Source organism: Aspergillus chevalieri, chromosome 3, assembly GCF_016861735.1.
Source record: "Aspergillus chevalieri M1 DNA, chromosome 3, nearly complete sequence".
In the NCBI taxonomy this organism is placed as follows: Eukaryota; Fungi; Ascomycota; class Eurotiomycetes; order Eurotiales; family Aspergillaceae; genus Aspergillus; species Aspergillus chevalieri.
Window position 1 is genome coordinate 1,949,810 of NC_057364.1, and position 25,867 is coordinate 1,975,676.

Genomic DNA, 25,867 nt, shown 5'->3' on the forward strand with positions numbered 1-25,867 from the left:
TGCCAGAAACAAGACGTCTCATCATTAACCCAACGATTAGGAGACAGCCTATTTTGCCAATCTCGACTCCACCTTCTTCCTCTCCGCATCCCGCACATGAGCGATCTCCTCCCTCGTAGAATCAAACGCCACATGCACCTGGTTAAACGGATTCTCATCACTTTTGTCGAACTCCTTCCTAATGAGATCAATCCGCTGCTGTCTCCTAAGACCCGGGTGCTCCTCCTCAACCTCAGGCATGCGACGCGCCTCATACGCAGCATAGGCGGCCTTGAATCGCCGCTCCGGGTGCCGGTCGATCTTGGAGGTATCCTTGTTCGTGAGCGACAGGGCGTCCAGCGCGTTGTCGATACCGGTGGCGTTCAGAGCGCTTCCCTTGCGGTCGGCGGGGGAGTCGTCGAGCTGGGAGAGATCTAGGCCGCGGGACTTCTTGGGGGCTGCTTGCTTGTTACCCTTGCCGCCCTTGGAGGGCTGGGATGCTTCTTCGGCGGCGAGTTGAGCGTCGCGTTCGGCCTTCTTGCGGGCTGCCTCGGCCTTCTTGGCTTCGGCTTCTTCTCTATTTTGTGGAGGCGTTTGGTTAGAGGTTGGGTTCGGAGTAAATGTATGGTTGCGACGGGCTTACTTCTTGGAGTTACCCCCCTTGGCTCCCTTCTGCCATTGCTTGTCCTCTTCAGCTGCTCGCTTGGCATCCTCCGCTGCCTTCTTGCTTGCGGCCGCATCCGCTTTCTGCATCGCACATCGTCAGCTTTAGTCACATTATGCGCTCCGAGCGCAGGTACGTAGAGTAACTCGAAAGCGGGGGCGGGGTTGAAGAAAAAAAAGGAAAAGGAAAAAAGAGGATCATACACGGGCCTGGCCAGCGGCCTTCTTGGAGTTCTCGCCAACGTTCTTCTTGCCTCCCATTTTGGCTGGTGATGTGGAGAAACAAAGTGGTGTCGTCTGCTCAGGAAAGAGACAAAACAAGATGTTGTGACGACGTATCGGACGAGAATCCTCTATGGGCCTCCGGCTCCGGCGGCGGGATGACTAAAGCGTGAATGGCATGTGATTTGGGAGCCCTATGGACGATTTGCCAGAATAAGGATGTGGATTGCTATCCAAGCTTTAGTAGACACTTACTATGACCTCTACATATCATATTTCCAGTTTTTGAGGTCAAATAGTGCTCTTTGCATGCATCTGCAAAAGCGTACCCCTTTAAAGCTCGCCGCTAGCGCCGTTCCGCTCTCCGCCTTTCTCCAACTTCCGCTCCGTGAATCTCGTTCGTCTCTGGCTCCTCCATTCGACTCTCTTCGATAGCCAGTTGGTAACCACTCATTTCTGCCTCGATTTGGTAGCATCTGCTGGCCTGTCTTGATTACTGCATTTGTTATTATGTTATAGCCGTTCCGCCATGCAGTTAATCCTCAGGCTCCTTCTCACCCTTTCCTTCCTCTTCCTCTGCATCCTCCCGGCCTCAACGGAGCATACGTCGAATTGGGCCGTTCTAGTCTCGACCTCGCGCTTCTGGTTTAACTACCGCCACCTCGCCAATGTCCTTTCACTTTACCGCACTGTGAAGCGTCTCGGGATTCCCGATTCGCAAATCATTCTGATGTTGCCTGATGACATGGCCTGCAACCCTCGAAACGCTTTCCCCGGAACCGTGTACAGTAACGCAGACCGTGCGGTGGACCTTTACGGAGACAACATCGAAGTCGACTATCGGGGCTACGAGGTGACCGTCGAGAACTTCATCCGTCTCCTCACCGACCGCCTGGACGAGGATGTGCCACGCAGCAAGCGACTTGGTTCCGATGCGGGGAGTAATGTTCTGGTATACATGACTGGGCACGGAGGGGATCAGTTCCTGAAGTTCCAGGACGCAGAAGAGATTGGCGCATGGGATTTGGCGGACGCATTTGGCCAGATGTGGGAGAAGAAGCGCTATCATGAATTACTGTTCATGATCGACACCTGCCAGGCGAATACGATGTACACCCACTTCTACTCGCCCAATATCATCGCGACGGGATCGAGTGAGCTTGACCAGTCTTCTTACTCCCACCATGCGGATAATGATGTCGGTGTTGCGGTGATTGACCGATGGACATACTACGTGCTGGAGTTCCTCGAAACCCAGGTGACGAGCGCCAACTCGAAGCTGACGCTGGGTGACTTGTTCGACTCTTATGATGAGTCCAAAATTCATTCTCAGCCAGGTGTGCGGTGGGATCTGTTCCCCGGCGGCGAGCAGGAAGGGCGTCTCCGCACTGTGGTGGATTTCTTCGGGAACGTCCAGAACGTGGAAGTGGAGAATGCAAATGCCACCGATCCTGGCTCACTTCAAGAGGATCTGGCTGAAATTGCACGGCTGGTGGAGAAATGGCGCAAACGAGATCAGGAGTACTTGACGACCCGCAGCGATGCATCCAACCAGAGCAACAGCCAGGCACCTCAATCCAATACAGAATCGCGGACCCTATCCTCTTACTTTCCGCAACGCAAGAATGTCGGGCCTGCTAAGATGAATGAGGAGAATTGCTGGCAAAAGCGGCTCGTGGGGGTCTCTGTGCTCGGTGCATGTGCTGCCGCGTGGTTTGCCGGATCGGTCTTGGGCAGGACCTGACCCGACTTACACACATAAAATTATTTCGATCTATGCAATCTTCGACGGAAATTGTCATATTACCTTAATGGGAGTACTGTAATGCGCGTAAGGTGTTTTTGGCGTCGATGTCTGGAATCATTATACCCTTTTGTGTACAGATAACACTGCAATTCATGTACCATTCTTCTAATTCCATAACATAGCCTTATATTCCTGAAGAATTGAATCTAAAACAATTCATCGCCATGGGAATAATTGAACAATGAATGCAGCAAAGGGCGGGGCTTGGCGCTGTTCTCCGCACGTGCCTCGACGCGTCGCGAGTCTTTCCCTTCCCATCGCCCCGGACAGCGTTTGTTATTGATACGATTCAATCCCTCTCAAATTCACCAAACTGAACTGCCAAAAAAGCGAAGAAGGGGACGACGAGCCTGGAAGGGGGAACCCCGGGTGACAAGCGTTTTCCTATTTTATATCTACATACAGTCTTATTGCTTATTCCGCGCGTTGCTTCCTGGGAGTCAGTCGCTCACTGACGACTCCCTGGTTTTTGCGATGTATCTTCCGCGCCAACTCATATCACACCTTTACTTACAGCTCCTCCGATCGCACCATCCTCTCTCCCCTCCCGTGCTAATCCTCGTCGCCCTCGAACCCGACGCCCTCTGCGCCTGTCGGATTTTCACGGCCCTACTCAAACGCGACTACATCCCGCACAAGATCCAACCGGTAGCCGGATATGGCGACCTCGCTCGCGCAGGCGAAGAATTGGTTAAGCCCATGCAGACCAAGAACGGGGGGGCCGGCGGCGTCGTGGTCTGTCTAGGGGTGGGTGGTTTGGTGGATCTTACTGAGATCCTGGCGTTGAGCGATCCGGAAGACGAGATGGAGGATTTGGGGGGAGTGGAGGTTTGGGTGTTCGATGCGCGGCGGCCGTGGAACTTGAGTAATGTGTTTGGGGGACAGCCTGTGCTGGGGCAGGAGGTTGATGTGCGGGCTCGGATGAATACGCGCGGTGTTGACAAGGGGTGTATAACGCCCTCGTACGCGTCTGGGAATGGGGGTATTGTGGTCTACGACGATGGTGATATTGAAGAAGAATTGAGCAAGGAGCGGGAGGCGTATTCGGCGCTACTGGAGATGCCGGAGGTGGATGATGATGAGGAGGGAGATCTTGGGTCTGATAGTGAAGATGACGATCAGCCAAGACCAGGGAAGAAGCGCAAGTCGTGGTCAGGGAGGGAAGATGAGGATGAATCGGACGAAGATGACGGGCCGCCTCGTCAACGGAGGAGAAGCAATTCGGTGCGGATTGAATGTTGTGCGTTTGCTGAGAGATTGTGCTAATTGTGTTTTTTTAGGGCTCGTCATTCCTCATTTCATCTCCCAGTCGCCCACGACAGCGTCCACACGATTCCTCGAATTCCTCGCGTTCCGTTACTCCAACCTCAGATTCACCGTCCCCTGCAGAACCCAAGCAACCATCTGCTCTTTCATTGAAACGACGTCTCATCCGAATGAAACGAAAGCACGAAAGTGTACTCCACGCCTATTATTCCGCCGGAACATCGTATTCGGAACCTATATCATCCCTGGTCTACTCCCTCGCGTCTGAGCTCGGTCGTGAAGATAATGACTTGCTTTGGTTGGCCATCGTGGGTGTCTCTAGCTTGGAGCTTAGTGGTCGTACAATGTCTGGTGTTGGCATTTCCGATTCCTCGGAATCTGGAGGATTGGCTGGCTGGGGTGGAGAACGAGGCGAACATATCCGCCAGATCTTACGAGACGAAGTACATCGATTGAACCCGCCGGATCCTTACGAACGAGATCGAGATCTTCGAGGGGAAATCAATGGCGTTATTCCGACAACGGCAAGATCACCGACAGATAAATCCATCCGTCTTTCTCCAGAACCCCGGTTTATTCTTGTGCGGCATTGGTCATTATATGAGAGTATGCTTCACAGTCCGTACTTGTCATCACGGTTGCATGTATGGACTGAGACCGGCAAGAAACGGTTACATAAACTGTTAGCCAAGATGGGTATTAGTCTGAGCCAATGCCATCAGAACTATACCCATATGGACATGGAGTTGAAAAGGGTGTTACGACAACGACTACTTAAATATGCACCTATGTATGGGTTAGATGGGTTAGTTCCCCAAGAAGCATCAGGACACGCCACTTCTCGCGAGGGATGGGGTTTTGTCCGCTGCTGGGGCTGGAAGGCTTGCCTTTCTGCTACTGACGTGGGTGTTATTATCGGTGCTATCCTAGAAGTGGGACCGGAAGAGCTTGCCGCCGGCTGGGATACAAGACGACTACCGCGACCGAGGAAATCCAATGATGATGTCCCGGATGGGTCTACTGAATCCGACCTATCCAGCCTCCTACCTCGGTTCTGGAGTGCATACGATGCCCTATCTCTCACCTCTGATTCTCCTACTCTCCTTCTCGAAGCACTTCCCTTAGCCCAACATCTTCACCGTGCTATTCTACAAACCGGCACGTCGTTACTTTCGAAACACCAGATTCGACATTTGCGAGCATTCCGCATCGCGGTTGTCAAGGACGGACCGGATGTCAGACTGTTCACGAATCCGGGGGCACTGACCAAACTTGCACTTTGGATTGCCGAAGCCATTCGTGTCCAAGAGCGGGAACGAAGCGGCACTGTCAAAGTCGGCAAGAAGCGCGCCGCAGGAACTCCCCTCGTTCTAGCTGGGCTGGACGAGGACCGAGACCTATACGTGGTCGTGGGAACCGGCGGAGGCGGAGGCATCGTTGACTTTTCTGCTATGCACAAACGGCAGGAAGAGCGCCTGAAGAAGAAGGAAGCCAAGGAGAAAAAGCAACGGGAACGATCAGAACGCCGGGCCAAGCGTGCCGCGGAACGGCTCAAACGCAATGAAACTGGCGAAGAGGAGGACGAGGAAGAGAGCGAAGAGGAATCGTCATCCGAGTCCGAGTCCGAATCCGACGATGAACAGGATATACGCGCGGACAGACATCTCTTGCGGAATCGATTCGGTATTGCGTTCCAGGAAGTGGTGCAGGAAACCAACGCGCGAGTCCGGATCGATAGCTTCGAGCACTGTGTAGTCGAGGTGCAAAAGGAGGATCTGGGGGGGTTTCTCGAAGCGTTGAGTTTCCGCAGTGTCGTCGGTTGATCCTTTTACCTCTGTTGTTGTCATCGTTTCTGCTTTTCTTTCATCACTTGCCGATTACCCTCATTTGCGTTGTTTTTCATTGTGTTTTATGCATGGGATTGGTGGTTGGGGAGTCGGACAGTAAAGGAAATGGTTTCTCAAGGGAACAAAATGAGATTATATGTGTAATGACCGGCTGCAATCTTTGTATTCTTTTTTCTTGTCTTCTCATTCTTGGTTTGGGGCTCGATTCCTTTCATTTGGTTGCTTTCCTTTTCTCGTCCTGCATTTGCTGTTGCTTCAACCGACCAGCAATATTTGCATCCTTGTTCGATCTTGACCATGATGGTTATTGCATATTGTATCTGATTTTCCACATACAATGTTGTCTTCTTTTCTCTTTCTTTCCTTGCTGTTTATAACCGAGAAGACCCCGGGCTTTAGCATGACCTTAATAGACTGAATAAGACTGGTTTCAGATCATAGCAGATGACTAGGGCTGTGTCTAGTATAACCGTGAGGTTTATCATTGAATGTACATAAAGACATGTCTTTATTCACTGAGGGTGCTATTCCACTAGGGTTCTTGCATCTATTCCGGGCCAACCATACTGCCCCGCCTCTCATTCACCTTGCCAATGTCTTTGCATGCTGCATCTCGCTTCTCTTTCTTTTTCTCCTCCTTCTCCTTGTCCCCCTTTCTATCATCTCGTCTCTTATCTATCATCTTACAGCCGGTCCATTGTCAACATCGTCGTTTCCCAGCGTCTAGTCCACATCGTCACTTTTCCCATTCTACTGAATAGCTTCTGTTAAACATTGGGCGAGGGGGATGGTCCAAAGCGGCAGCATGAGTATCGCAAAGGAGGCTACCACCTACCTCGATGATATCTTTAACAAATGGTACAAGGTAATCGGAAAGCTGGCATATACGTTATGGTTTCGGTTTAAGGGGTTGAAGACAGCCAGGAGTTCTTGGATTCGCCATACTTTCGTTATGTTGAAGAAGGAAGGCGAATGCTGGTGTTCCGATGTATCGCATGGTACCACAACGGCGTCGAGCATCAGGGCACGAACGGGGTTCATCTGTACCTTACGTCTCCAGTTATAATGTGTGACGGCCAGGACATCACATATGGATTAATTGGTCATTTGAAGAAGGATAGAAAGCCTTGTGATGTGGAATATGTGCGGTCGGTTTCTGAAAAGACCTTGTTAGGGTTGGAACTCCAGCATCAACGGGGTATTGTTCATACTGACTTGAAGCCTGCGAATATCTTGTTTTCGACTGCGGGAGTCAGACAATATGATGAGCTTATGAGACCTGCTCTCAATCCTGCTGTACTGTTGGAAGGGGTGGAGCGGGATGATAATGCTCCAAAGTATCTGGTATCGCCACAGCAGCGTCGGGTGCGTCTGGATAGTATGAAGACGTCTAATATATTGGCTAAGGTTGGTGATTTGGCTGGAGGTAAGCCACATCAATTATCACAGATATACAAGTTCTAATATGTTGTTACAGCATTACGAAGTGACCAGTTCGATCGGATACTAGTAACCCCACTAGCCTTGCACGCTTCTGAACTAATTGACCAGAGGCCTTGGGATGACAAAATTGATATCTGGACTTTGGGTTGTCTAGTATGTTGACTACTCTACCCTGAATCGAATTCTTTCATTAACACATGTATCCAGATAGTCGAACTAGTGGCACACGAGACCTTAAATATTTGAGGCTGTAGCTTGGCGCTGCACCAAGGAACAGATCGATGAAGAGCACCGTTATGAAATCGAACAGGTGCTTGGGAACTACACCAAGCACTTGATGGATAGGTTACCGTCCGATTTTGGTGATGAGAATATCCAGAGTCTGGCTTCATTCTTTCGATGTTGCAGCGCGATCCTCAGAAGAGGATGTCGACTGCTGAGTTACTTCGCCATCCTTTTTTGACTGCTAGAGAGTTGAATTAAGCTATTCATTGGTGCAATAGTTACATTAGATAGGGCAACGAGGAATAACATTGCTTAAAGGGCGTTTGCATCATAGTCGGAGTTCTGGCCGATCTCCCCACATAGTTCCCCGCGATTCTTTGCGATGTCTTCTCCGGTCCTCACATTATTTGAACATTGTCTATACAATTCTACTACGAAGCAAAAACACAAAGAAGGCAGAAGGAAATTCAATTACAACAACCACAATGCCATCGCCTCAAGTCTACCCAGTCCTCCCCCGCGCCGACACCCTAGCCCAACTCCCCCCCGAATATCCCACTGACGCACAAGACCAAATAACGCACCTCCTCTCAACATCCTCCCTAAACCGCCTCGTCGTCCTCGACGACGACCCAACCGGAACCCAAACCTGTCACGATATCTCCGTCCTCGCCGTCTGGGACATTGACACTCTGGTCGAGGAGTTCCAGCGCCCCTCCCCGGGCTTCTTCATCCTAACAAATTCTCGCGCACTCCCGCCCGCAGAGGCAGAAATTCTGATCTACGAGATCTGTCGGAACGTAGCACAAGCCGCTAAAGCTACCAAACAAATTGTCGATATTGTCCTCCGCAGTGATAGTACGCTACGAGGCCACTTCCCGCTCGAGGTGGATGTCGCGCAGTCTGTGTTCGGGGAGGCGGATGCGTGGATCCTAGCGCCGTTTTTCTATCAAGGGGGTAGATTTACTATCAGTGATGTGCACTATGTTGCGGAGGGGGAGAGGCTGGTTCCGGCCGGAGGGACGCAGTTTGCAAAAGATGCGACGTTTGGGTATGAGAGTTCGAATCTGAGTGATTATGTTATGGAGAAGGCGCCTGGACGGTTTAAGTCGGAGCAGTTGCATTCCATTTCTATTGGGGATATTCGGAATGGAGGTCCGCAAGGGGTTTGTGAGAAGCTTTTGGGTATCTCTGGGGGAGGGGTGGTGATTGTCAATGCGGCTGCTGAGTCGGATATGCATGTTTTTGTGGCTGGGTTGCTGTTAGGTATGCTTTTTACGTCCACCGGTCTGGATACGCTATTCTAACGGATCTGTAGCCGAAGCAAAGGGAAAGCACTTCCTCTACCGCACAGGCGCAGCGTTCGTATCCTCCCGTCTAGGAATCCGCTCTAAGGCACCCATCATAGCAAATGAACTCCACCTACCCTCTCCCAGAAATACAGGCGGACTGATACTCGTCGGTTCCTATGTCTCCAAGACCACCGCGCAGGTGCACACATTGATCAACCGCAGAAAGGAAGACGGCAAAGAACTAGCCATAATCGAAATCAAGGTGGAAGAGCTTCTTGAATCACACGAATCCGCACTTCGCACGATCCAGAGCATCGTCAAAGAAACAGAGCAATATCTCCAAGCTGGGAAAGATACATTGGTCATGACGAGCCGGAAACTCGTAACCGGCGACGACAAAATATCCTCCCTGGCAATCGGCACGACTGTCGCGGAAGCAGTCGTGAGAGTACTGCAAGAGATTGAAGTACGGCCGCGGTATATCATTGCAAAGGTATATTACTATCCTCTTCTTTCTGATACGCAGTACTAATATCGTAGGGCGGAATCACCTCATCCGACGCCGCTACTAAAGGCCTTAATATCAAGCGTGCGCTGGTCGTCGGACAAGCTGCACCGGGTGTACCACTTTGGCGATGTGATGAGCATTCATCCAGGCACCGGGGTGCTCCGTTTGTAGTCTTTCCGGGAAATGTGGGGAGTGAGTCGACGTTGTATGAGCTGGTGGAGGCGTGGCATTGATTAGGGCTTATGCTTTGAATATTGTGGACGTGTACGTATAAAGTGAGAATGGTTATTGCTTATATACAAGATAGTTTAACTAGAGACCCGTAACATTCGATTGAATGCCTCGTATAGGAGTAGAACCTAGTTATAGCCAGCCCCTCAAAGGATGTGAAAACACCAACCGTACTGGGCACGAGAAGATGATAACTCGTGACTTTCATCTGGCCTGCTTCCTGTATATATGTACCTATACGAACTTGATTTTCTAGAGCGACCGTAACTTTCCCCTTCCGGATGCCGCCGCTTTTACGAGGGCGCTCAGGGGCTTGCTCAGTGAGTATTCTCTGTCACCAGTCAGTACTCAGTGAGCACTCAGGGCCTGCTCAGGGCACGCTCGGTGATCAGTCAACTCAGCCACCTCATATAAATCAACTGCTTGGTGGCTAACTTTTGCCTCACAAGAAGAATCTTCACCTTGTCGAGGGTTGACATGTTGCAACTTAACAAGTAACCTCTAGTCTGTCTGTTCCCAAGGAATGTGTGAATGGCTCTATTTCTTCGAAATATTGTTGAGCGGAACTGATGGACAGATCACAGAAAGATTAGAAGTATTGATATTTGCTCTCAAGGTCAGGGGGAGGTGGGGTTAGGATGAGATGATTCTTGGTCCCTGTCAATGCTGGCTCCCACCGGGCCGCAGTCATGCTTAACTAAACAAGGCTGTACGTGACGGACGATCCTCCGCCCCTATTCCTGCTAACTAAGTGTCGGAACCAAGGGTGTAGTGGACATATGGCTCAACCAATGGAAGCGCAAGAGGTCTGAATTACTGTATAGCTCCTATCTGGCATTTAACTAACTAACTTATGAGGGCAAGCTGACTAACACAAAACAATCGGCAATTTAGATAGTCCACCTCCGAGCTATGGATTCCGACATCAACCAATCAACACATTTTAGTGGGCAAGCGTCGTTGATTCGATGGGTGGTCTATCGGCTCAGCTAACTATATAACTACCGGGCAGAAAGCGAGGGCGGTGAGGCACGTGACCCGCTGGGTACTAACACCCCCCCTCGCCCGAGCTGGGTGCCCGGAGATCAGAGGTTCTAAATACACATCAAAACGCATACACAATAAAGCAGAAGAATAAACAGGCAAAAAAAAATCAATCAAGAAGTGAGAAAGTAGTGAAAGTACATCGAACAAGAAAGGGTGCAAAGGTATAGGGGCTGAACGATTGGCTGCCCAAGTGAGGTGCCGAGATGTCGAATGCCTATTATTGAGCAATTAAATCTTCCCTTCTTTAACAACTTTCTTCATCCGCAGTATTGTCTGTTTGATGATGTTTATCCATATTGATGAGATGAAAGAAGTGGCGATGGGCTGGAGCGTTGAGGATCTTGGTAAGTCCATCTGCCGGATTCTCCTTGGAGCGAATGCTTTCAACGCTGACTAGGCCTAAAGCTTGCAGGTCTCGTACATGATGAAATCGCACGTCGATGTGCTTCGAGCGTTTAGTTCCTTCTGTTGAAGTTAACGCAATAGCGCCCTCATTGTCCATATAGAGCTCTAGTGGTGGAGTTTCATGGCCAATCAGGCCCATTTCAAAACAAAGACGGCGAAGCCAAACAGCTTCCTTGGCTGCCTCAGAGCCAGCCATATATTCGGCTTCATTGCTGCTTGTCGCCACGCAGGTCTGGCGCTTTGATTGCCAGGAGATAGGCGATCCACCAAATAGGAAGATATATCCGCCAATCGACTTCCGGTCTGAGTTGGGGCCTGCCCAGTTGGAATCCGAGAATCCCTGCAGCTGGGCAGTGACGGTTCTTTGTGTATGCGGGTAATAGATGAGACCTTCATCAATAGTCCCCTTTAGGTAACGTATGACATGAAGAAGTGCGTTCCAACATTTCCTGGTTGGTGCAGTGTTGAAACGGGCTAATAGGCAAGCTGCCTCAGCAATGTCAGGTCGGGTTTTCACTGCGAGCCATTGTAACTTCCCAGTACCACGTTGGTATTCGCGGGTGATGATGGTACTGTCGGGTAGATCATCTATCATCAAACCTGTCGGTAGGGGGTAGGCTGTGAGTGAGCTTTCTCAAGGCCAAATGATTTGATGAGTTCCTTGATATATTCGCGCTGATTGAGGTAAATACAGCCGTCTTCGGACTTCACTTCCATGCCAAGATAGTATGTCATATCGCTAACATCTTTGACTTCCCATTCATTGGCTAGGGCGTTCTTCGTCCATTCAATATCCTCAGCACGCTCAGCGACAAGCTGAAAATCATCGACGTGGGTGGTAATATAAAGATGTGGGCGTGTTTGATGAATGAAGAGTCCAGCATCATATGGACATGTCTTGAAGCCCAAGCGGTGAAATACTGCAGTCATGGTGTCATACCATATGCGGGCTGCAGGGGTAAGGCCATATATTGAATTCTTTAGCCTCCAGGCGAGGCCATCGCCCTCTTCAAATCCAATTGGCTGACGCATGTAGATTTCATCCATTAGTAGCCCATTCAAGAAGGCTACGGCGATATCAAATTTCCGCAGATGCCATCCATGTGCTGCAGCTAAAGCAAAGAGCAGGCGAGTGGTGGCTGCAAATACAACAGGGGCATACTTGCAGTAGTCATACTGCATATCATCTTTCTCAACAAGATTGCCCAGAATCACCCATCGGGCTTTATAAGATCGGTCATCTGTGGGCTCATAATCTTCCTTGCTGTCATACACCCATTTGCCAGGGAATATGCGCTTGTTTTTCGGAATATCACTAATGCGGACAAGCTCAAAGATCCCTTTGCTTTCTAGCTTTGCAATCTCTTTTTCCATTGCGTGCAACCATTTAGCTTTATCATCTCGATTCAGAGCGATCTTCAGTGTCTTAGGCACATCTCGAGATGTAGCACCAACTGTGTACGCAGCGAATCCTTTGGCAGGGCGTGTCATGATGTCGTCTGAATAAGATTGGGTGTTGTTCGAATAAGGTTGTTGGGGTGCTTCTTGTTGATTGGTTGATGGAGCGTGTAGAGCCACTGATGGCTCAGTGAATGACGGGTTGCTAAGTGAGACTTTTCCCTCATCGACGTGCCCATCAGGCACGTCAATTATGGTGTTTTTTTCCTGGTCCCAAGCCAGAGCTATGTTGCTCGCTCGATGACCTAGAAGTATGCCAGATGCTCCACGAGCATCTATTTTATCTTCTGGTTTCTGAGTGCCATGGCGATGATACCATATTTTAGCACCAAAGGGGCGGAGGTAAGCTATATTCATTGGGCGGTTTTCCCAAGCTTCCGCAGGGATATAAAAGGCTGACTTCTTGATGTGCTCGTTTAGGATATTGCCATCCGGTGTTGGATCATTGAACAAAGGGGTTGATGTGGGCAGATAGTTGGCTTTCTGCACTGTATCCATTAAGGCATCTAGCCAAAAACGGCGCGGCAAGCCTGATGCATACAAAACGGCTCTAGTGCGCTCCAAAAGAATCCGAATTCCACGCTCACTAACACCATTCTGCCAGGGTGAATATGGAGCGGATGGTTCAATTTTTATGCCAGGCCAATCTCGGGGGTTCTTGAAGAATTCACCATCTCCTCGCAGATAGGCTACTTGATAGCCTATTTTTGCAAGCCAGTCGATATGGTTCTTGATGGTGTGATTGGGTTTATCGCGATTTTGAAGAGGAAATAGCCATCGAATTCGAGTGGCGTCATCAGTAAGGATCATGACATATCTGTATTTGCCGTTTGCAGGAGGGGTATCGTCGTCAGATGGCTTGCCTAGTGTTAGGCCGCCACCAAAAATATCAACATGCAAACGCCGGCCAGGTTGGGTGGCACGGGGTGTCGGCCCATTGCCTACTCTTCTTGTAGTCTTTGCTTGGCGACAGTAATCACAGGTGGGTAGGAGCTTCTTTCCTTGAATATTGATTCGTCCAATTCGATGTAGGTATTGTAGATCGTGCTGATTCATATGGGATAGGCGATGATGCCAGTGTTCAATGGGGGCTGGAGGAGGCCTATTTGGCGTCAAGTTCCTTGATTTATTTTCATCGGTTTCCTTGGTGTCATTGACTGCATATGCTACACCTTTCTCAGCCTCTAGACGGTCGAACATGCCATCTTCAACTGTTCTGGAGATGAGGAAAGCGGAGCCATTGGGACTGATTATCCGGAATCGGTAAGGCTTTTCAGCAGTCAGCTGAATATGAAAGCCTTGCTTTTCGAGCTGGTTAAATGAAAGAAGGCGTGTGTGTAGTGCAGGCACATATCGGACATTTTTCAACTCTACCACGTGCTCTCCAATGGGTAGGTGAATGGTTCCAATTCCTTCTACCTTATGAGTGCTGCCATCTGGCAGTCCAACAGTCGACGTTGTCGTCAGTGGCATGTAATTGACAAATGCTGATTGATCATCATAGATAGTCCAGGTGGCACCAGTATCTAGTACCCAATCATCTGTGTTGGCGGTTGAACGGGCTAGATTGGCGAAGCCATCCGGCTTCCTCGGCGTTGTATTAGAGTTATTTGATGTCGAAATTGGATTGTCAGATTTCGGTGGGGGTCGTTTCTCTGGGTGAAGTATCCAGCAATCATCCAGTGGATGCGGGCCTCGTTTGCAATGAGAGCAGAGGGGTAATCGTTTATTAGGCAACGATGATTCGCTAGAGGTGTTGGAGCCCAGGGAGTTAGGTTGAGAGCTCCCCCCTTGTGTGTGCCACGATTGGCTGGGTTGGAAGTTGGGTGACTGGGATTCCAGGGATCCTGTCGATAAATTGTGTATGAGAGCTGTCGATATGTGTGTGGTGGAGGTGGTGTACGGCTTTCTATTTGGTCAATCACGTCGGCCATATCCATCTCATGAAAGCGGTTTCTTTTTGAGCCGGCGAAAAGATTATCCAACTGAGTACGGACGAATGAGCGCTGGAAGTCACCTAAAAGGATGATGCCTATGTCATGGCATATCTCTGAGACATCATATCCTTTTCGCTCTATCTCAGTGGTTATACGTTGCCACTGCCGCATCATTGCAACAGTGTTGCCATTCGGTTTCAAATTCATGAGCGTTTTGACAAGAAGCAGGCGTTCTTCTGCAGGTGAGACACCATAAATGGTATCTAAATGTGATAGGATCTCGCTTGGGTGTTGAGTATGGTCTGTATGGACTTGATGGAGGATATCGAGGGTCAAGCGGTCTAAAATTCGGGTATGTAGCAGCTGCTTGGATGTGGTATATTGAGCTAACTGCAGTGGTGTGTCTTTAGGGACATTATTGGGGCGAAGTAAAACATCTCGGGCGCCAATATAGTCAGCATCAAATAGGAGGTTCTTTCTCCATTCGGAATAGTTATCCCGGCCTTGTAGGCGTCGAGTATCTCGCCAGTGAGTCTTTGCAAGTTCATGAAGTCTCTTTTCTTCCTCTCGGACTTCCTGCTTTTCTTGTTGAATTCGTCTTTGTTCATGTTCAAACGCTGACCGACTATCTGATCGCTCAAACAGTTCTGATAGTCGCTCCATAAGTTGACTACCCCCTCCAGACGATGTACGCTTAGGCTGTCTAGCCTGGCGGAGGGTATCAACTTCATCACGAAGTACACGAATGATCTCATCTCGATCATCTGTGGTTTCCGATCGGCTAGTTTGGTGTTCTGATTGGGTATCAGCCGGCTGGGCGGCTCCTTTGGCGTTCATATAGGCAAATTCCTGGGGTTGAGGTTGCGGTTGGTCCCCCCCTTGACCGGGTGGTGTATTGGGAATTGGGTAATCGGCGGGATTTACATGAGTTTGGTCGTCGATATCCATGACAGTTTCAGCATCAGGATTGGTAGAATGGTGGCGTATGGTATGAGGCGTCTCCTGCTGGAGGACTGCCGGCATTTTATTCTTCTTTGGGGGCATATTGGCGAATTTTACAACGTTGCTTCGGGAGGTGGTGAAAAGCGGTTGAATTCAGGGGATATCGGAGCGTACGATAGCTATGAATTCTCACAGACAAATAGCGCAATCTGATTAGTCTAGCAAGAGATTCAAACGCTAAAGGAACCAAACAAAAAACCTCTAAAAGAATGGTCTCTCACTATAGAGCAAGAGGGCTCATAACCTTTTAGTGGGCAAGCGTCGTTGATTCGATGGGTGGTCTATCGGCTCAGCTAACTATATAACTACCGGGCAGAAAGCGAGGGCGGTGAGGCACGTGACCCGCTGGGTACTAACAACACACTAATATCACATGCTCACATTCCTTGGCGGCAGGTCTTCCTTAGCAATTATCTCTAATGATCATAATGATCATCTCACTACATTCTATTCCCTGAAAATTTCTTTCTCAACTGATGTAAAATAATCCTGGATGGAAAACTGACACATATCGCCTACCTGTGTGTAACAAGGCCGCCCAGCAACCCTCTTCATACAGTATTGTTTGTCAGGCAGGTGTATTTCTCGCCTTTATTAGGCAGGTGCAACTCTTGTTCTCATCAGGCAGGTGCAATCCTTGTTCTCGTCAGGCAGGTACACTTCTAGTCCTTATCTTACAATGGCCACCGCCATCACCAGCTGGGTGCTCAATCCAATCCAATCTTTGATAATGTCTCGACCGCGTACTCGCAAGTTATGGTGCACTTTATCCCATGATCTTCAGCAGTCATTTCCTATAGAGTGTGCTGCAGACCAAGATGATATTGACACTCTCAAAAAGAAGATCTGGGAAGAAATCAGGGAAAAAATCAAGAATACCATACTTCACTACAGTGATCTCAAGCTCTACTGCCCTGTTGTGCAACTCAATTATGAAGAGGAGTTTGATGTGAAAAATGGTGAATTCCTACATCCACGCCGAATGATCACGTCCAACCCATCCTTCCCTGAAAGCAAGGATCCAAATGTGGATATTGTTGTTGTTGTGAGCGGAGATACCACTACACGGAAACGGAAGCGCTCTGAATCACAAGGTGGTGAGAATATCCCATGCTTAATGATCCTTTCATGCCTTTAGTTAACAATTACATGTTACAGCGAATATACCTCGGACACTGTCCATCGCAGAGCATCAGTTGATATGCCCTCGAGAGCGTACAGTGTCAAAACTTGCAGCCATTTTGGATGACATGAACATAGTCCATGTGCGTGGAACTCCAGCCAGTGGGAAAACACGTCTCTCTGAACTTTTGAGAGATTACTATCGCAAAGAGGGAAGAAAGGCTTTCTTAATCAAGAAATGGGAAGAACTTGATTCTGAAGATCCTTGGGGCAGTCTTATTGAGCTTGTCAAAAAAAAGAATAAGGAACTAGAAGGTGTCTCCACCACTAGTTTCACTGTGACTTCATCACAATCCAAACATGATCTCTCTTGGGTTTTGACATCAAACACTGTTATTATTGTGGATGAGGCACAGACAACCTACAGTGATGATACGCTCTGGAACACAATCTTCAAAGAGAGACTAACCCCTAATGTTTACAAATTTAAACTATGTCTTTTCTGCTCTTACGGCAGTCCGGCAACAGGCCCAGATCAAACATTCTTCACTCCAGTCAGGCTTTCCAACCGACAATGCATCTCATTTACGCCACAAGGCCAGCAAAACTCACCACCTATTGGTTTATTTTATGACAAAGAAGAGTTCAAGGATGTTGTTTCACGGTTGCTTACATTTCAATATGAAGAGAGGTTCAATTTTGATGAAGGTGCCCTGGAGTATATATTTGCACTATCAAATGGCCATCCAGGAGCGGTGACATCAATAGTTGATGTACTTTACGAGGTATGTGCCAAATATCTCTTTAGTATTTTTTTTGTTAGCTGAACCCCCCCCACATTGGGGCATTTTGAGAGACCATATTTGAGCAAAAAAGCTAACAGTTTCAGGCCTATCGTCAAGACATTAAGCATGAACATATTAGGACCTTGACAGAAGATCATATCATCTGGTTCCTGGAGGACGCTGCCACAGTCTTTGACAAACTAAGCACCCGGCCAGTTAATCGCTCCTTTCCAGATATATCAAGAGCTACAAATGGAATCTCCAACACATTGTGCAAAATCACAGAAGAAGGAAGTATTCCATTTGATATCAATGATGCAAGCATCAAGTTCTGTTATCAGAAAGGTTGGATTCACAGGGTAGCTCTGGATGGTGATGATATTGCAGTTCTGCCATCACGCTTACATGAAAAGTAATTCTTCTTGCATGCCCTTATTGTTGTTCTGATCTGACCATCTTAGATACATTGAATATTCAATTGGCACAATGTCAATAACCCTGCCTGCCAGATTTGACTCACTACCAAAATTATGCAAAGAGATTCTCTGTGAATTCTCCATCAGGATCCTGAGGCGTTCAGCTGAGGGCAAAAAAATTTCAAGTGCATCACAACCCAGACCTGTGGAAGCTCAGTACCAGGATGAATTCTACGGGGGATTCACCCATGTAGCAGGGCGAGGTGTGCCGATATCCAGTGAATGGTCAAGGACCAAGGACGGTCGAGTGGATTTCTATATCCCAGAAAAGAAATGGGCGATTGAATTATTGAGAAATCATGATAAAGTTGATGAACATATCTCTCGATTCAAGGAGGGTGGCAAATATCATCCCTGGCTGAAGGAGAATATGGTCAAGGATTGGATCATAATCGACTGTGCGACTTCTTTACCAACCAAAGGTGTGTTCTCAGTGTTCAATTCAGTATCTATGATTTATTCCACTAACAACTTGATAGAGTTCTCTGAGCCTAGGTTATGGCATGCTGTATTCATCAATGATTATTCTGAATTGCAGCTGTATAACTATCAGAAAGTTCTTATGATGTCTGTGCATCTAAGGAATTGACAAGAGGCAGGGATAATATGGCTATTACACCGATTACTTGCATCTGTCTTGTGGTATCTTTGTTAGTTGTAGTCGACTTGACTATCAAGAAATCAGATTAATCCACCAGGTTTCCTATGTCTTGCTCCCGTGGCTTCTTTTCTTCCCTCTCCAAAGCCGATATTCTCGTCTTATGGCTACCTAGCTTAGATCAAGAATACTATCTCGTTTTATCTACTAGACTGAGCTCGTGACGAAAAAGGCAATGCCCTTACAGTCGGAAGCGAGTCGATGAATGGGAAGGTAGACTTATGGACTTGTATCTGGATTCTGGTCAAGACTTGTCACGATAACGTTTTTTGCAGAATCTGAGAGGGAATGGATTAGTGATACAGTACTTATAACTCGACACAAGTAGAAAAGAAAAGAATAATGAGTGATCACAGACTTACAATGAATAGTAAGTATATGAACAGTATGAGACTACAGACAAAGCACGGTTGCATGGAAGGAATATGATGCTACGTTTGGCTGATGGGCAACAACACTTTTACAATGTCAGTAGGGATCATTTACTGTTGTCATCCTAAGCAGTAAGCCTTTGTGACAATTGGTTCTATCTTGCTTGCTCCTGGGATTTCTTCAGACTCCTAGGGGTGCTGGACTGGATCCTAAGATAGCCGATCCTGCTCTTGAGAGCTAGAAGCACGCTCCCCAGACATAGGGTAGTCTCTAGAGCGAATTGAATCTTCATGGGAGCTTAGTTTACCCCACTATCTCTGGGGAGAAGCTGGCATGGTAAGAAGTGGAGCAGAAGGAATGATGGCATCGATTTCCTGTTCCATTGATGGTGCTATTCGCTTTGTTGAGGGGGTCAAAGGGGTGGTGGCCAAAAGCGCTACGAAGAAAAATGGACTCAGATGAAACTCTAGCGTGGTGCGTTTTATTGAGGCTATCTTAGTCAGGCTACTCACCCTCTGCTCAGTCCCCTACTCAGCGATCAGCTCAGGCTGTTGAGGGCGTGCTCAGGTCCGCGCAGTGAGCAAAAAGTGGTGAGGGGTGAGCGCTAAAACGGAAAGGGAATGCCTTCGAGCTGCCTAGAAAAACAAGTACGTATGTGGATAATCCATAAAGCCCGAAGCAGATCCGCATCCAATCTTTGGCCTTTGTAAGGTTCGTTTCCCAGGAGATACTGGTGGCCGTGCCCTGAGGGACACTCGCGGTGGTGTTGGTACCCTTGGTCATGTGAGCGCTCGCGGTAGCTTCCTGGACGTTATTAATAGGTACGGGCACAGACCGACGAACCAATTGATACGGCTAGAGTCAGAGAGAACGCTCTTTTGCACTCCACAAGGGCCTTATCACTCAAATTTCCTTCTGTCTATAGACTCAGTAATTCCCTCCACAATGCTTCGGAGCTCGCCGCTATGCAGTATACGAGTGGCGTGTTTGCAAATCTTAATGTCGTCTGGTATCATAGATTCTGGGAACAGCCTTGCGTCCTCTTGATGCGAGTTCTTGTTTTTCTCGTAGTCAGATGACACGAGGGATAAGCGGGTTAGACCATAGCTCATTCCATCATCGGTGTGTGTACTGGGTTTAGTTTATACAGAGAAAAAAGAGAGTGCGTTTAAAGTCCTCGGTTACCTCACTGGTTATACCACCACATATGGTAAACTGATGCTCAAATCTTTCAGGCCTTAACGCTGTCAAAAAAGATTTCTGGTATGTCTCGAACGAGCCCACAAAAAAGGGGACAGCGCAGTTGAAGTATTATTGAGGTGTTAGCGGTTGACGAGTTGTAATGGCTATGTTCCATAACGGGACTTTATGTCGCGATGTAGACTCATTGGAGTGCTCCAAAATGATCCGTAATGACCGTTGGTATCCCTGAACTTTTGTATATTTTGCTAACATCTTGTCTGGTAGGGTGTTGTTCATTTCCGGTTTTCCTTGAAATGAGATGCGAATGTGTTAGCTTCAACGTTGGGGCGCCGGTACCTTCTAGCGGTGACGCAAAGCTGAATCTGCTTTGTTAGATCGGATTCTGCGGCTTGATGTTCTTCACTAAAGCTAGGAATTTCATGCTCTCGTCCTCCTTGATCCTGACTCAGAGCCCAGGCATATCGACTTTCAAGGACTTCGCGCCGTCTGTGTTGGAAGAGGTTTTTAGCTCATCAATTAAGATAGTAGTACAAAGTAGTACGCCATTTTCTCACCCTATTCGGTATTCACAGTTCTGATTATGCCCCGGAAAGTCACTGAAAGATAATTTCCTGTCGTTTCCCATCCCAGGACTCAGCATTGAGCAAGGGGAATTGACTTCATCTTCATTTCGGTTTGATGTGATGCTGTAGAAGGAGAGTACCATTTCATGTAGAGATTTTGGGACAATATTGAGATTCACTGGAACTAGTCAGAATGAATCTGATGCTCCATTCACCATTAGCCCTTCTGACCAGCCCTTTCCTTCCTGGATTTCTCGAAGATTACACTTCTTCCATCAACCTCAAATAATCAGCTTCCACATTTATCAACTGGCTGACTGTGCTCAAATTCAATAACATGAGTTAGCTACAGTCAAATGTCTATTCATCTGTTAGACAAATCTACGCCAGCCTATCTCTTATTGGATTACCTGAGACTGATGTTGGTGAGAAGACGTCACCTCGTTCCGTGTGTCCATAACACGGACAATGCTATGTGGTTGAAATCCCATATCCAACGCATCTGGTAAAATCGTCACATCCCTAGCGAGATCTTATCGTGCTACTAATTAAGTAGTAGAGTATTCTTCAACTAAGAGCTTCTCTCCATGAGCAATTGAGCAATCAGCCTACTGACCCTTTATCTCCCTGTATCATTATGGCCGTAATCAATTCTTCAACTGAAATTGCCAGAGATTAATGAGAGTATAATGTCGATTTTCGATTACATCACGCGCCGCCTAATTCTCTCATTGTACCCGCCCATCACGCAAAGCGCAAAACGCATCTGACTGTATAAGAACTACTGAGCAGAACCAGTGCTGTGCAATCTACCCCCAACATCCACAGAGCAAAGAGAAATATTCAGATGGACTGCATCTGGTCCAGTATTTTACTGGACGCTGGTGCTCTATAGGAGCTTATACCTGTAATGCATAACGCAAGACGTACTGCGCTCGTTTGGACAATCGTCTTCCTGCACGTCTGCAGACATGTCGGTATCGCCAACCTCAGTCATGGGAAAGGTGAAGGGATCAAAGACAAATATGCAACTTACAAAGACGTGATAGGACCCGATATGGTAAGCTACTTGTTTCTGCTTCCAGTATCCGGAAGTGCGGAAGAATTGAACAAGAGCACCATGGTGATTCCCGGCTGTACCACCCCTGCTAAACAATTTCAACTCCAATACTAGGTTGATCGAATATCCAATGTCCAACATACCGTAAAGTGTTGAAAATACAGCAAATTTTAACGATGTCTTGAGGAACGGGGCAAAGGTCTCACAGTTGAAAAAAGCTGGCTAACAAGGTTTAGAATGGTAGCAGCTTAGCAAAACAACCTGTCGAAGGAAAATACCCCGTGGCAGCTTGGGGATCACACAGTGGAATGCGCCCTACAAAATTTGGATGCGATATCCAAAGGCATGGACTTGTTCGAGATGAAAGCAGTTTGTGGTCTATGTTGACGAGATAACCCTCACAGCTACTTGTGAAAGGAGCAAAAAGCTTCGCAATCTAAGACATATTGCCATTACACTATTCGTTTCACGACAATAGAGCAATTCCTCAGGATACACTGGCCAGACTTTCCTGTTCCATAAAGCGTCGAGCCCTAGCTCAGTTACGACAATAAGTCTCAAGTACTTGAATCCGCCAAAGATGCAATCGATCTCGATTTTCCCAGTGTACTAAGTCCTGATTCCTTTTCGAAGTATTAAGAAGCCCAACTCTTGGACTTACCCAATTTCCTAACAGGCAGCAGATGACAATTCAGAGATACAGCCAGCTTATGAAGACAACGGAAGACACATACAAGGGGTGAATGCAGTTACCTGTCCGTGAAAATTATACGGAATTACGACCGGTTCCAACAGTGTATATGTGGCTCAGATTAGGCGAATATCGATCTGGCTTCCTTAACACGAACGGACAGATCCTAAAACGCCTAAATGAAGATTTTTAGGATAGGAGCAGCAAGGCTCGGGATATTTCACCACATGTGATACTGCTAGCAGCGGAAGACATGCTATGCGATTCGTCCAATGAAATGAGAGAACTGACCAAATTTGATACAGTACATCTACTGGTCTCAAAACTAGAACCCCAAAGGACCTTTAACGCAAAAAAAAAAATCAATGATAGTCAGTGATAACCAGTCTCTAATCGTCTGAAAGCTATGAAAGAACCCACGAAGGATCTTTCCGGCATAAAAGGGGCAGAAAAGACAGCCAAGGATACGAAGGCCTCAGACCAACGAAAGGAGATGAGCAAAAAAAAAAAAAAAAGAAGCTCTGCTAATGGACTTTCTCGAACCCACCTACATGATGCCTCATTGTCCCGCGAATGACGGGATCCAACGCCAAGCAGGTTGAATACAATCATCCAAGCATGGCACATGATTCCAGGCATCACACGCCAGATGCTGGTCAAAAGCAGCCGAATGTGTCGATGAAGTTCTGTCAGGTAACCAACTTGATGGCGCAGAAAGATATTGGTCTCCGACGATATTTTATAGGTATTTCTAAGAACAAATGGGACAGACAGCAAAGAAATTCGGCCTGCTGATGTTCATTTTAAGTCTTTTTATGCGAAGTCACAGCAGTAACAACTATCTTTGGTCATTGAAGAGAGGAAGATTCGCTGCTAAAGTCGGATGGTACTTGTTAGACTTCATCCTATATGGCACTGATATAGCATATGGCAACCAACAGACGTTGGATATGCACCAGACACTGGAATGAGTCAGAGTCTGTGATATAGGACAAACATGAGGATTCGCTTCGTGCAATCTCCAGACCAGGTATATTGATTAACTAACTTCTATGGTAAACGTAGACGTAGACATGATCGTGACCCCATTCCGATATTTTAGAATACAACCCATGAAAAATCAAAAGCAAATACTAAAACACTAAGAAACATAATCCAAATCCGTATCCAGGCATGACAAAGTCAAAGAAGAACATTTCTATACTTGTGGTGAAAAATCCGAGAGAAGAGAGATAGAATCGTAATTGTCCAACACATAAAACGCCATTAGATGCAACTTGGTAGTGTGAGTTTTTGTGAAAGAAAGAAAGAAAGAAAGAAAGAAAGAAAGAAAGAAAGAAAGAAAGAAAGAAAGAAAGAAAGAAAGAAAGAAAGAAAGAAAAAAAAAAAGCGGGTATCATCATGCATGAGAATATCCTTTGAGAGATCTCTCTATCTCTGCAAATCCTGTAACCCAGTTTCGGATCTGCAGTTCTCCGATGCGGCATTATGTTTAGTACCGGCCACGGCCGCCCCAGGAGTCACGATTGCGGCCGCCACTCCTCTCACGATACTCACCACCACGGCGCCTGTCGTTCCAGGAGTCGCCATCATCACGGCGGCCCCGGCCGTGCTCGATGAAGCGAGGGCGGCCCATGCCTCCACGCATAGGGGAGCGGTCAATCGCCCGGCCCCGACCCATTGAACGGTCCATCGATCTAACTCCCCGGGTCCTGTTAAGACCCATTTTTTCGAGGAGCATTGGGGACATATGCGGCGGGCTCGGAAGGCCGTAACCGTACACGGCAAGCTTGTTCATGGCATCAACTGCAGCGGACTTGTTGTAAAAGGACGGCAGAAGGGAACCAAATTGCGATTTGTAGGCTTCTTCTTTGACGCTAGCCGAGGTGTTCTCCATTGCGTCCTGGAGCTGGGTCAAGATTTCGGATACGGCTGGCTCGTGTTCGGCCTGGTCATCGGTCAAGTCGACTCTGGAGGTGCGGAGGGAGATTTCGTCCATTTCGATGGGGAGTTCGCCAAGCCTGTTCCGGAAAGTCCGCATTTCTCCCTCGTGGAACATGATCAACCCTTCACCCTCCTTTCCTGCGCGTCCAGTACGACCCAGACGGTGAATGTATGTGGGAGTGTCGCGAGGAACACCGACTTGGATGACGTGGGTGACCTCCGGGAAGTCCATTCCACGGGCAGTCACGTCGGACGAGAGAAGGATTCCAGAACGAGCTTGCCGGAAGCCATCTGCGTTTCTTGTCCTCGCAGCTTGAGTCAGGCGCGAGTGGATATCATAGATCGCCATTCCGCCCATCTTCCTTTGGCGGCGCAAGTGCATGAAAGCGTCAAAAGCCAGCTTGACTTCGCAAGTCGAGTTGAAGTAGACAATTGCCTTGAAAGGACGCTGGCTGCGGTCTTCTGACCGCTGAGCCCATTGGGTCTGGGCCATTTCAAGGACCGCAGGGAGAGCATTCTCCAATCCAGGAAGAACGATACCCTTTTGCGGCACCCGAAAGTGAGTTGGCACCTCATCCTCCCGAACCGTCTTCAGAAATCTGAAGTCACGCTTCATCGTTTTACGAACCATGGCCATGACCTCCTTGGGAACAGTAGCCGAAAACATGAGCGTCTGGCGGTCAACATCGTTGCGGTTGGGAAGGAGGGTTTGGATCTCCTGAATGTCGGGAGCGAATCCATCATCCAACAGACGATCAGCCTCATCAAGAACGAAAGACGACAGGCGTGGGGCTGTGACACCGGTAGTCGGGTCGGATAAAATATCCTTCAACCGTCCCGGGGTACCAATAAGCAGGTGGCATCCTTCCCTTTGGATAGCCCGGAGCTTCTCGCGCCTCTGCGTGCCACCAACCGCTGTCTGCACAACAATTCCAGTACCACGCGACACTTTCAAGGCTTCCGTTGCAATCTGCTCAGCCAGTTCACGCGTGGGCGAGATAACGATGGCTCGGATATCGCTGGGCTGGGCGCGCCGTCCGTACGAACGTCTGGGCTGAGACTGCTGAGACTGAGATTGCATGTCTTTCATGATATTCTGAATCACAGGAACGAGGAAGGCCAGAGTCTTTCCTGTTCCGGTTTTCGCTTGAGCCAGGCTATCAAGAAACAAGAATCAGTATCCCGAAGACATAAGGAAAATGGAAAGGCAGAGAGTAGAACATACACATCGTCACCCTGTAAAGTCTCATTAATAGTCATGCTTTGCACATCGGTCATGGTCTTGATCTTCATAAATCGAGTAATCTGATCAATGATCTTCTTATCCACCAATCCATGGCTTGCCAGGTCCGCGAATTCGGTCAATCGCTCGGGCGTGGTAGGCTCCTCCTCGCTAGCCGCAGCCTCGGCCTGGGCAGCTTGAAACCGGGTAGCGGAGACATGCAACGATCGATAAATCTGGGGGAAGGCAGCCAGCCTGCTAGTCGAGGGCTGCCACTTCAGCAGCTGGGGAGTCGATCTCGCAACGAAGGATCGAGAGGTAGAAGCCCGCAGAGCCTGCGCGACTCCATGCCGGCGAACTGCACACAACATCCTGACTGACACGGATTGAAGCCGGGAATAACAAAAAAAAGAGGAAGAAAGGATTCCGGCTCACAGAA

At 48.2% G+C, this 25,867-nt stretch overlaps 7 protein-coding genes across 7 annotated transcripts; 5 read left to right on the plus strand and 2 right to left on the minus strand.

Annotated features, from left to right (window-relative positions):
• Window positions 1-48: 48 nt before the first annotated feature.
• On the minus strand, window positions 49-903 carry ACHE_30701A (DUF1014 domain protein; the record flags this gene model as incomplete). Its single annotated transcript, XM_043277348.1, has 3 exons — window positions 49-556; window positions 623-726; window positions 847-903. The coding sequence occupies 3 exons, from the start codon at window positions 901-903 to the stop codon at window positions 49-51; spliced, it is 669 nt and encodes a 222-aa protein (XP_043135236.1).
• Window positions 904-1,393: 490 nt separating this feature from the next.
• On the plus strand, window positions 1,394-2,608 carry GPI8 (GPI-anchor transamidase; the record flags this gene model as incomplete). The annotated part of the gene is made up of 1 exon (XM_043277349.1): window positions 1,394-2,608. The coding sequence occupies one exon, from the start codon at window positions 1,394-1,396 to the stop codon at window positions 2,606-2,608; it is 1,215 nt and encodes a 404-aa protein (XP_043135237.1).
• Window positions 2,609-3,145: 537 nt separating this feature from the next.
• Window positions 3,146-5,760, plus strand: ACHE_30703S (cell division control 45 family protein; the record flags this gene model as incomplete). Its single annotated transcript, XM_043277350.1, has 2 exons — window positions 3,146-3,895; window positions 3,952-5,760. 2 exons carry the CDS (start codon window positions 3,146-3,148, stop codon window positions 5,758-5,760), a joined length of 2,559 nt encoding a protein of 852 aa, XP_043135238.1.
• Window positions 5,761-6,849: 1,089 nt separating this feature from the next.
• Window positions 6,850-7,447, plus strand: ACHE_30704S (uncharacterized protein; the record flags this gene model as incomplete). The annotated part of the gene is made up of 3 exons (XM_043277351.1): window positions 6,850-7,210; window positions 7,262-7,380; window positions 7,439-7,447. 3 exons carry the CDS (start codon window positions 6,850-6,852, stop codon window positions 7,445-7,447), a joined length of 489 nt encoding a protein of 162 aa, XP_043135239.1.
• A 490-nt stretch (window positions 7,448-7,937) lies between these two features.
• ACHE_30705S (uncharacterized protein) lies at window positions 7,938-9,485 on the plus strand (the record flags this gene model as incomplete). The annotated part of the gene is made up of 3 exons (XM_043277352.1): window positions 7,938-8,718; window positions 8,771-9,237; window positions 9,285-9,485. The coding sequence occupies 3 exons, from the start codon at window positions 7,938-7,940 to the stop codon at window positions 9,483-9,485; spliced, it is 1,449 nt and encodes a 482-aa protein (XP_043135240.1).
• Window positions 9,486-16,011: 6,526 nt separating this feature from the next.
• On the plus strand, window positions 16,012-18,304 carry ACHE_30706S (ATP-binding protein; the record flags this gene model as incomplete). Its single annotated transcript, XM_043277354.1, has 5 exons — window positions 16,012-16,429; window positions 16,491-17,239; window positions 17,344-17,651; window positions 17,701-18,137; window positions 18,195-18,304. The coding sequence occupies 5 exons, from the start codon at window positions 16,012-16,014 to the stop codon at window positions 18,302-18,304; spliced, it is 2,022 nt and encodes a 673-aa protein (XP_043135241.1).
• A 5,450-nt stretch (window positions 18,305-23,754) lies between these two features.
• On the minus strand, window positions 23,755-25,799 carry ACHE_30707A (uncharacterized protein; the record flags this gene model as incomplete). Its single annotated transcript, XM_043277355.1, has 2 exons — window positions 23,755-25,363; window positions 25,432-25,799. The coding sequence occupies 2 exons, from the start codon at window positions 25,797-25,799 to the stop codon at window positions 23,755-23,757; spliced, it is 1,977 nt and encodes a 658-aa protein (XP_043135242.1).
• Window positions 25,800-25,867: the final 68 nt, after the last annotated feature.